At 34.3% G+C, this 12133-nt stretch overlaps 1 protein-coding gene and 1 long non-coding RNA gene across 8 annotated transcripts in view; one reads left to right on the forward strand and one right to left on the reverse strand.

Annotated features, from left to right (window-relative positions):
• The window catches only part of LOC137621665 (teneurin-m-like), a 244139-nt gene that overhangs the window by 225427 nt on the left and 6579 nt on the right, over window positions 1–12133 (forward strand). For 3 of the 5 annotated variants that reach the window (XM_068352160.1, XM_068352163.1, XM_068352162.1), the window contains 4 exons: window positions 260–1084; window positions 1341–1582; window positions 1695–2027; window positions 9780–9953. In XM_068352160.1, coding sequence (XP_068208261.1) covers window positions 260–1084; window positions 1341–1582; window positions 1695–2027; window positions 9780–9953 — 1574 coding nt within the window. The remainder of the gene's footprint in view (window positions 1–259; window positions 1085–1340; window positions 1583–1694; window positions 2028–9779; window positions 9954–12133) is intronic. The other 2 variants (XM_068352161.1, XM_068352164.1) reach the window with 1 other exon arrangement.
• The window catches only part of LOC137621667 (uncharacterized), a 213440-nt gene continuing 210807 nt past the window's right edge, over window positions 9501–12133 (reverse strand). For all 3 annotated transcript variants that reach the window (XR_011040279.1, XR_011040277.1, XR_011040278.1), the window contains exon 4: window positions 9501–9930. This is a non-coding gene — a long non-coding RNA (uncharacterized lncRNA). The remainder of the gene's footprint in view (window positions 9931–12133) is intronic.

The following is a 12133-nucleotide window of genomic DNA, read 5'->3' on the forward strand; positions in this document are numbered from 1 at the left end:
CTATTTTATCACAATGAATCCTTTGTATGAAAGAAGACTTTAGTGATAACTTTCTGTGAATAATGGTGATTATGCATTAGGTTGATGGCTATCTTTTGATATATTTCTAGCCTTAGTGAAAAGGTATAAGTAATGATTGTAAAACATATATATTTGCAAGATGCATGTATCATTTAATATAAAATATATGAGATTTATTCATTTAAGTTGCATTACAATTATTGCTATAGTGGTTTTTCTTAATGACGTTTTATTACAGGTGAGTTATATGTTGGAGAAAGCGACAACCAGAGAATCAACCGTGTACGAGTTATAACTAGTGATGGTCGCATCACAACCTTTGCTGGGGCTGATTCAAGGTGCAATTGTAGGGAACCCGCCTGTTTCTGCCAACCATTGGATAATGTCTCTGCTACATCTGCCATTTTCTCATCCATATCATCCATCGCCGTGACCCCTGATGGCGTGTTACATATCAGTGACCAGGCAGGTTACAGAGTTAGGTCTGTGCAGGCCCTACTACCAGAACTTAATGATGAGAAGAAAGAATATGAAATTTTCTCTCCAGATACACATGAAGTTTATGTCTTCAACCGTTTTGGACAGCATGTGACTACTAAGAACCTCGTTACAGGCCAAACCATTTATACATTCCAGTATACAGACAGCTCTAGCACAGGAAAGCTGTTAGCTGTTACTGATGCAGCAAGCAATACAATCCAACTCATCAGGAATCATTCTGGTGCTGTCAAGGCCATTGATAACCCTCAGAAACAAAGGATCATGGTCAGTTTGAATATGAACTTGTTACTGAAAGAATTGGTGACCCCAGATGGATACAACATCACTTTCCGCTATCATGGAAATAGAGGACTGATGCGATCCAAGATTGAGGCTCTAGGCCGGACCTACAGTTATGAGTATGACGATCAAGGGCGCTTGGTACAAGCAGTCCTTCCAACAGGACAAATTATACAGTTGAGCTTCGACTTGAGTGTTCGAGGAGCTAAGATCACTGTATCTCGCGATGGCAAGGATCTTGTTACAACTCGAGTCAGAGGAAATGTCTTGAGTCATGATTCAGGTTAGATTAATTTCATTACAATACTCATGGATAATTTTGACATTGCATTTCCTGTTTACCATACACAAATGCAATTTCCTTTCAATGTAAGATTATTAATCATTGAAATTTAATTTTTGTTGCACTAGAGAAGTGTGAAATGCTCGTTAATATTTTTTCTTTGGGCAATTTCTTTTAAATATTAAGTACATGTAAAGAAGTTGGCTTAAAAACAGAAAGAGAAATTGCTATACCTTCCTTTATTTCATATTTACAGGATCAATTGAAGCTGTATCTGATCTCGATGGGGATGGTCAGTTACGCATCATTACAGACTGGAACCACGAAATATCTCTGGAGAAGACTGCCTATCGTGTACTTGAATCCAATAACCCTACAGCAGCTGAGATGTTCCCAATTCTATCTCGTCAGCAGACACACATCAGTGATAACATTGTTAATCGCTATGAATGGAGTTATGCCCCTGCATCCACTTATGGTGGAGGATCTAATCTAAAGGTATTGTAAATGTCTGATTAGAACATTATTTGAATAAAATTTTCTTGTTAAACTTATTACCTCTATTCAAATTTAAGTCCAGTTATTTAATTTTATATTTTTTGTATTACAGGTGTCAGGAACACTACGTGTTAATGGAGCAGAATTACTTACCCTGACCTATGATCGTGCATCCTCCTCAGAAGTATTGCTGTCTGTTTCGGGTCAAGTTATGGTGAACATTACTTATGATCACTTTGGGCGACCTGTCCAGTGGGTACCAGTCTCACCCTTGGTACCAAGCAACGTCACCTACGATCATTGGGGCCACATCACCAGCTGGGTCCGTGGAGATCATTCAGAAGAATATAAATATGATATTTATCTCCGCATGGAGTCAGTTACTTATGCCGATGGCACAACAGTTAATTATGATTACAGAGAAAAACTGACAAAGGTAAATACTGTAAGTCGTCTACTTTACCGTATCATAATGATTTCTGTGTGCTCCTAATTTTCTTGTGGATTTATTTGGTGAAGATGTAAGATCATTGACAATACAACAAATATTTAATACTACCCTGTCACTAGAAAGGGGTTAGCAACCACCTTACTCATTGCTGTGCTTTAGCCCCCTTTACTATGTTCTTTCACAATCCAGAGTGTGATTTCCTTTCCTTTTAGGTTAAATTCCTTTCTTTAGACAATTATCTTTATCTCAAGAGGCATATGAAAAAAGATTTTTAGGAAGCAATGGTTGTCCAGTGGATTATCAAGAAATATTCCTCTTTATTTCTTTGTCTGTTTTTCATTTCTCTGATAATCCTGCAAGCATTCTGCCTTGCACAATGTGCTGGTCTCATCCTTTTCATCTCGAGTATTCAGATAAGACTTGCAGGGGTTTCTTTGAATGCTCTTTTCAACGTTAGTATTTTTATGGACTTTGTAACAGAAAGTTATTTCAGATGATGTTCACTCTTATTTTGTTGGCCAATTGAAATACGAATTCTTTTTTCTATTTAATCCTATGCTTAAAACCTTCAAGGCAACCCATATTTATCTAATATATATATATATATATATATATATATATATATATATATATATATATATATATACAGTATATATATATATATATATATATATATATATATATATACAGTATATATATATATATATATATATATATACATATATATATATATATATATATATATATATATATATATATATATATATACAGTATATATATATATATATATATATATATATATATATATATATATATATATATATATATATATATATATATATATATATATATATATATATATATACAGTATATATATATATATATATATATATATATATATATATATACAGTATATATATATATATATATATATATATATATATATATATATATATATATATATATACAGTATATATATATACAGTATATATATATATATATATATATATATATATATATATATATATATATATAAAGTGTAAATACAGGATTTCTAATAATATAAAAGGTACAGCAGTAGGTTAGACAAGGAACTGATCACCTATTGGTATTCTATCATTCTATTGCCAGGGTAAATGAATAATTTTTAAGACTGGTCAGTCTGTAGTAGGACCCCTTTCTCCCATTAATACAGTTTCCTTTTGGCTAAACATGCACTGAATGGTCTGGTATATTCTGTATACATTTTATTTTCCCCTCCATATTAGGCAAAACTGAACAATATTACATTTTCCCCTTTAGTATTTCTATTTAGAATTCCCTGCCTGTTGATTATAGAACTCGTGTTACCCCTTTGCAGTTTCAGTTTATCACAGTATATATTGCCATACAACAGTCATTACTTGGTGCATTTTAGGCATTACTTAAGGTTCTTTGCAGGATTCCTTCCTCCCTTAGCTGCACTTCCTTCTTCTACTTCACTGCTGTTCCAAATTCATTCCATCTTGCTGTCCAGCCCCTCTAAACTCTCACTACATACCATAAAAGCAGGATTTTCCCCCAGTTGAACTTGGGTATTGAGTAGGGTCTCAGGCCCCATCACTGGGGTATATTCCTAAATCCAATCCAGATATGCCAAGACATCTATTTTTTTTACCTCCGTTTCACTGCCACACATTTTGCAAGCTTTTTGGAAATAAAAGAATATCCTGATAATATATAAAAGCTCTTCATTTGAATAAGATACATAAGAAAAATTCACATGATAGAAACATGCAGGAAAGGAAACTGAAGATCTATGGAAACAGTCAAAAATCCTGTAGAAAGGAGCTGACATGTCATTGAACACTAATCCTGAAAATAGGGACAAGGAACAGAGTAGTGTCCACACAATAAAAAGAAAAAAATTGGAACAAAGAAAAAGTCATTGAGTAAAGTATCCAAAACTCTCATTTATCTTTAAATATTCACTGTGTCCTTGCAGTGAATGTTTATAATTTTATATAAATAACAGGGGAGTCTGGTCCTAACACAAGTCATGACCTCCATTTAGCCTATTCTGTTTTGAATGCCACTTCTCTCACTGATTTGTAAGCCCTTTCAATCTCTCACTTAACAATTATTCAATAAAAACGTTGCCGATATAGTTGGAACTGACGGTACATAATTTTTAAGCCCCATTCTTTAAGAGGTAGCAATTTGTTTGTCCTCAAACCAATGGGGAATGCAGTACTTTTCCTTTCCTATCCCCTAATACTGATAAAGGACCAGCCTCCAGAGGTTTCAAACTTACCAGCTGAAGTGACCTCACCATACAAGCAACATTGAATTATTCTCAGAAAAATACCTATATTTTTAGTGGGCAGCCAGCATAGGTGAGCACTGGACAATATTGAGGTTAATGGCAATATCTTAAAGCATGACAGCATATGCTTCCCCACTATCCTTCTGATATTGGTGTGATTTTTGTAGAGTTAACTGATATCTGGTCCAAAACAAAAAGAAATGGGAGTTTAGTTGAAGCAAAAACCTATTTTTGGGAGGTACTGTTTGGTCTCCAAGGACTTTCCTGTTTAAGGCTAAAACAGGGAATCCAATACGACTTAATTACCAAAGAAGTATTGTTCCCCTGCTTTAGGGCCCGTGAATCAACGTGCAGAGCACGGACTCAGTGAGTATAGGGGAGACCTACAAGTTCAGGCACATTGAAATTTGCCCCAGAACAAACAATATCACATTAAAACTTGTTTCAGAATAACTAAAATCTTGCACATAAAATTTTATTGCTAAAAAGTGGACTACATGCATCTCTCCCTTCGTGAATAATTAATGAGATAGGAATTGAATCAAGAGAGAGCACTCAAAGGTTGAATTTGATAAATTTATTCCCATGCTACCACACCACCTTCGAGAAAAAAATATAAATAGCTGTACTTCCATCTGTGAGGACCTTCTCTAGTTATGGATCTCTTTTGTGACTACACCTCTTCTGAATAGACGTTTATGCTTATCTTTTAAAATAAGGAGAGTAAGCTCAAGCATTTCTGCCCACTAGTACCTGGCATAGCTGAATCTACTAGTGGAGAGAATTGGCTCATCAAATAAGTGGTATGCCACTTTTGTGGTAGACATCCTTATCAATCAGAGACTACTTATTTTGTGCTAGACCTCCCTATACTAAATTTGCAAAGGTTTTATGATCTTTATGCTAATCCTCTCTTTTAGGAACAGCCCTTAGCTGTGCCGTTTTTGTTTTGAGTCTACTTTTTTTTCTGAAAACTCTAGATGTGCAGTGGTACTTTTCCCAACTGTTTTCAGAATTTGTCACCAGAGGCAAGATCTGTGCTTGATTGAAGCCTTTAGCTAGACATTTGGATCTCCAGTTTTCCCTCTTTAATGTCCTATCAGCCTAAAAGAATATTTCAGTCATCTACTATGCTCTTGATATTACTATATCTTACACTTTCTTGAATTGCTTTCAATTTCTTGCCGAGGAAAAAATCTGTTATGACATTTGATACATTGCTTTTTTTTCTCGTATTAAAGAGAATCCTTAATTCTTTGATTCTAATGTTATCAGCTTACAACTATAAATCCAACCTCATCTTCCTTTCCCATATTGTGACCTACTGTTAGTGGAAGAGTTGCAGTTTTAGCTTTTTTTCCAACCTCTTACTAATCATTGCAAGTTCAGTTCTCCTGTTCCTTTTACTGATCCATTCCCTAAATTTATACCCTTCAAAATAGTGTAGTATGTTTTTTTCCTGTGGTCTATATAGATCTTCCATCTTTAAGGATTTAGGAATCTGAGTCAAGATTGTTTTCCAGCACAATTCAATAAGGATTTGCGGATGAAGTAGATAATTTTCTTTTGCCATGTTAATTCTCTAATTTTTATGACTGTTAATTCCTGCATTTTGTTATTTTTAGAATAATGGGGTTTCAGTAAATTATTGTTTTCATACAGTTTTGGCCCCTGACTTTAAGGCATTAACCAGTCAATGAAAAAGACTTGGTCAGATAAACTCATCTCAAGCTTTCTGATATACTCTTTTCAAACACTTAGATCTTTTATCTAACCACTTTCTATCATGACTGTGGCACTACATTTACTTCCCCAATTTTAGTAATGTTCCTCAGGTTTCTGTTTTCTCCCATATTCCTTTTCATTAGCCTTGTACAGTTCACCTGTTCCCCTAATCAAGTGTTTTTCAATTTTGTCCCCAAGATTTCTTTTCTTGGGGTTGTGGCGCCCTATGTGGTAACGTCCCTGATTGGTGATTGCCTAACTGGGGTTTGAGTCCCGCTCAAACTCGTTAGTTCCTTTGGGTGCTGCAGCCTCACCATCCTTGTGAGCTAAGGATGAAGGGCTTGGGGGAGCCTATAGGTCTATCTGCTGAGTCATCAGCAGCTATTGCCTAGCCTTCCTTGGTCCTAGCTTGGATGGAGAGGGGTGCTTGAGCACTGATCATAGGTATATATGGTGTTTCCAAGGCATTGTCCTGCTTGATAGGGCAGTGTCACTGTCCCTTGCCTCTGCCATTCATAAGAGGCCTTTAAACTTTTAAATATGATTATTTTTCCAATATTTAAACCTACCCTTAATTTGTCTTTCTGTAATTATAATTGTTTTTGTGACAAGTTGAGTTTGTATACATATATGTATGCACTGTACCAGATTCCAGCAAATTGTTTGATTGTATGAAAATTTTTTTGGCCAGCATCTCGTTAAACAACATTTTATGCATTCTGATTACTTGAGAGATTTACTTCAGATTCTTAAATTTGCTTACAATTTTAGTGGCTTCGTGTCACTCCCATCAGGCTTTTTCCTGTATTATTCTTTGGCAATACTCTACAATACTGTACCTGTGCTTTATATTGGATTTATACAACCTGCTTTTAGCTATTGCTCATAATTTTGGAGTTTCTTATTTTGTTTCGCTTCTCAACAAATCTAGCTTATGTAATCAGTGATCCAGCTTTTATCTCTTATGTAGATTTTTCTCTGGCTAAGTGGTCTCAGTGCCTCATTAATATTATTTAAAATCCTGTTTCAAAGCACTAAAGGGTAATATTATTCTTCAAAGGCAACTTCATGACACCTGTTAGACTATCATTTATGTTTTTGAGGAAATCAAAGAGTTTCATTGAGCTTCACTTTGTTTCTTCTTTACTACCAATATTAGGAATTCTTTACAGGCTTCTGTATTCTTTTCACCCGCCAGGAAGCAATTGTATCTATTCCTTCAGTTGGGCTTTACCAGCACTTTTTTTTCCATTTGGAAATCAAAAGAAACCAAAATCTTTCAGTTGTAAGGATACACTCAGAAATGAGTTGTATAGGTCAATGCAAGATACACACCTTTACCAGTCCTAAAGCATCATCACCCATTAGGCTAACCAAATAATTGATATTGGCTTGCAGGTAGCTTAATACAGATAATGCAAAAAGTAAACCTGTCTCGAGGGTAAAATAAGCATACATAGTTTAACAGGGATATTATGAACACATGAATACAGAAAAGACTACTTATTACAGCAAAATGATGAGCAAAGGTAATCTAGAGCTATGAACTTACATAATACAGTACTTACAAGCTGATAACTTGCCTTTCATATTTCATCTATGTAACATTTTATCCATGTTTTAACTATTAAGTTCCAAGAACAATATTTACTCATCGAAGGGACCAATTACTTTTTCCATACCATAAACCTTTTGGTATATTGAAATACTGTATGTCAGGCTTTAGACCATCCACAGATGCAATACATGTCAACCCCTGTTAGTGACTTAGTATGATTGACATACAGTAGTCATAACCCTCTTCTTCTTCAATACTGTACATTCATTTTCTCTTTTATTGCTAATCCATTCATAAAAAAAATGGTAATTGAAGCTACTAACTGAATGAGACATTGTTCAGTTATGGGCTGAAAATTTGGGACTAATGACAATTCAAGTGAAACAGATGTGTTAGTGTAATGTATCACATTATGGGTGTTTTAGGGTGTTCATGAACAGAAATGCGTGTGAGAAGAAACAGTTTTCTGGGCAGGCCTAATGCTTATATTTTCTGGCTTTGGACTTTACAAATGATCACTAAAATATTTTACACCTTTTTTGCAACAAAGGGTAACATTTGCTTTTTTTTTAGTGTTTTTATTTCAATTGCCCATTCAGAGCAAAGGTAATGGAGGAGGTTTGTCTACACGATTCATAGTTTGCACTAGTTACAGAAAAAAAAAGTAGGGGACCAGTAAATTTACACATACTGTACCGATAGCCATGATCCATTGGCACCTTGACCCACTGCTGCATTAACATTAATTTTGTTTAACTTAGGTAAATTCCATACTACAATACATATCCTTTCTTCAGACACATAGTGCTTATTGTTTAGTGATAACTTTTCAATAGTATGTACTGTTAACTGTTCCAAGATGTCCTGTAAACTATTTTTCTTTGAAAAGAAACAGAAAACCACCAATAAATAATATACAGCATGTGTGCTTAAAGGTCATCGGAAGATTGAAAAGCCTTATAATTTAGCTGAACACAAGTGTAATAAGTAATGTGAAAGTATCATGTACACCATTGATTAAAATGAGCCATATAACTTATTAATCTTTTGTACAAAACTGAAACAGCCAGAACTGTTCAAAAATTTTCCTGTGAAAAAAATTTATTGAAAAATATTCACCTTTCCTTAAATGCAGTGCGTAGGGATTCACTATTTTTGAAAATAAATACGATGTAAACATACCAGAAAGTTAGTTTCAAACTTTAAAAAGGCCCTCTGCTCTTCCCAAAAGTACAGTACTGTTTAAGGTTGTCAATTTTAGCTGAAATTTGGATACTGATCACTTTCTAACTTATTTAGCATCTAGATGACTTTCCAACTTTAATTAAATGTTGCTGTGCAGAATTTTTGGCTCTCCCTGAATCTGTAATAAGATATGAATTAAAAAAAAGGTTATTCCAGTTTGTTATAAAGCAATAAAAATGGCACTATCAATCCGTACTTTCAGAGCAATCAAAATGTCTCCACTTGTAACTGATAATGCTCTTCCTTGTTACTGTGAATGAAGTAGAATGGTGTTTATTAGATGTGTTTGTTCTTGCATTCCTCTTTAAGAAATATTGTCCTATATATATTTTATTATTAGATTCCAGAAAACATTTTAATTCACTTTTAAGTACTTCATTTGTTTTATGATTTGATGTCCAAATATTAATCCTGTAATTAAATCTCATATTCTTGTATAATTCAATAGATACCAATAGTGGATTAGGAGACTGAATTGTTTATAAGTTTGTGATTACTTGTTTATTTTTGCAGTTAATAAAGTACCTTCAAAATATCCTTCTCCAGAATATGCCATGAATCAAATTCAGCCTATTTGTTTTTTATTCCATGTCTCTTAAGTTAATATACAATTTGTGCTAATTGAAATTTTAGAAATACTGTAACATTTATTGCTGAGAATTTTCATATTAGCTTGTTACAACCTACTGCTATTTTTTCTGTGAAAGAAAGCTTACATACTTATCCATTTTAAGAAAGCTTACATGCTTATTCATTTTAGGAAAGCCTACTTGTTCAAGAATTGAAAAGTGGAAAAGTAACTTAAGTTGGAATAAAGAGAGGTGGTTTGTAGAGTGTCATTTTGGTGGTTTTCTGCCTCTACTGAAGTATGTCCCTGTTGACGAGAACTCACAGTAGGACTTTTTCCTTTCAGCCTGAGAAAGTGACTCATCCTAGTGGGCGTGCCTATGGCCTGGTGTACGACGATGCTGGTTCATTACGTCAAGTTGTGACACCTCGTGGATCAGCCTACACACTTCATCTCACGACCTCCTTGGGATTCTACAGGCTCATCTTAGCTCTTCCTGTAGATAGTATTGCAATACAGGTAAGTGACTCATTTGTGGCATCTAGATTTTAATAATAGAATAAACATAAACAAAATTCTTAATTATTGTATTATCTTAGACTAAATGCATTTTACAAAAAAATAAACATGTGGAAGAGGAAAGTTAATGTTAAGTCCATGGAATGAGCGAGACTAATTCATTGCTATTAGTGCCTGTACAGTATCAAAAAGTACATTCATCTCTACTAAATTCATCATATTAGGACATTTAAAGGTTAGATATTGATTTATGTTCTTAGGGTGTCAACGAAATTTATTTGCAGAGCTTTCAAATATTTTCAAGGGAAAAATTCATTATACACAGTACTGTAAGCTGATTCAGACAAAATTAACAAATACCTAGTAATCTAGACATTCTTCTTTTACTTCATAGGTTGAATGATACATGTTTAAAAAGTTTATTGTAAATTTTTAGTAGTATATACCAGCTTAAATCATTGTACAAATAATTACAGTACAGCACAGTATTGCATTATTTCCTTTCTACCTTTATTTTGCGCAAGTTAGCAAGAAGAGGAGCTTTTAGCACTTGTTAGAGAATTGGTAATTTTACTCCTCTATGTAAATGTGTTTGTGGTAGCTCAAGTCCCACTGATTACCGCCCAATTTCCATAACTCCCATATTATCTAAAGTTTTTGAACGTCTTCTGGCAAAACGTCTTAATAGGTTTGCTGAAGGTAATCATCTATTCCCTAGTTTGCAATCTGGTTTTCGTAAAGGCCTTGGAGCATGTGATGCCCTTCTTACAATCTCCAATACTGTACAGAAATCCCTTGATTATGGTCAGGAAGTTCGTATGATTGGCCTTGATTTTAGTGCTGCCTTTGACCGTGTTAATCATGAGGCCCTTGTTTTCAAACTCAAACAGTTGGGAGTGGGTGGGTCATTTCTTAGCATTACTGTTGATTTTTTGAGTAATAGATCTCAAAGAGTTGTTGATGGGCACCATAGTGAGTATAGAAATGTGATATCCGGTGTTCCACAAGGTAGTGTTCTTGGCCCATTACTTTTCATACTATATACACATGACATGTGGTTTGGCCTAGAAAACAGGCTTGTTGCATATGCAGATGATGCTACTCTCTTTGCATCAATTCCATCCCCTGAATGTAGATCTGGGGTTGTTGAATCCCTTAATAGAGATTTAGCTAAAATTAGTGCATGGTACAAATTATGGGGTATTAAGTTGAATCCTAATAAAACTCAAAGTATGATTGTAAGTAGGTCAAGGACGGTGGCTCATCAACATCCGGATCTCATTATTGATAATGTTTCTTTAAATTTATATGACTTTTAAAATTTTAGGTGTGATTCTCGACAGCGAATTTACTTTTGAGAAACACATTAGGTCTGTGTTTTCTTCAATTGCACAAAGAAATGGCTTATTGAGAAAGTCTTACAAGATTTTCGGTGATCAATCTATTCTGAAGAAGTGTTTTAATTCTTTCATTCTACCTTGTTTTGAGTATTGTTCTCCTGTCTGGTGTTCAGCTGCTGATTCTCATCTTAATTTGTTGGACAGAAACTTACGGTCTATTAAATTTCTTATTCCTGATCTAGATATTAATCTTTGCCATTGTCGTTCAATTAGGTCATTATGCGTATTGCATAAGATTTTTCATAACTCTGACCAACCTTTACATTCAGATCTTCCTGGACAATTCTATCCTGTTCGTAATACTAGGCAGGCAGTTAATTCTAATAGCCAGGCCTTCTCCATCATGAGGCTCAATACTACACAGTATTCTAGAAGTTTTATTCCATCTGTTACCAAGTTGTGGAATGATCTTCCTAATCGGGTAGTTGAATCAGTAGAACTTCAAAAGTTCAAAGTTGGAGCAGATGTTTTTATGTTGACCAGGCTGACATGAGTCTTTTTATAGTTTATATATGACATATCTGTTTTTGACGTTGTTAATAGTTTATATAGGACATATCTGTTTTGACGTTGTTACTGTTTTTAGAATGATTTATTGTTAATTCATTCTCATCATTTTTTTATTTCCATATTTCCTTTCCTCACTGGGCTATTTTTCCCTATTGGAGCCCTTGGGCTTATAGCATCTTGCTTTTCCAACTAGGGTTGTAGCTTGGCTAGTAATAATAATAATAATAAAAGTAACTGATCAGATTTGATACAGAATAACAGTACTCGACT

This window comes from Palaemon carinicauda, chromosome 28 (assembly GCF_036898095.1).
Source record: "Palaemon carinicauda isolate YSFRI2023 chromosome 28, ASM3689809v2, whole genome shotgun sequence".
In the NCBI taxonomy this organism is placed as follows: Eukaryota; Metazoa; Arthropoda; class Malacostraca; order Decapoda; family Palaemonidae; genus Palaemon; species Palaemon carinicauda.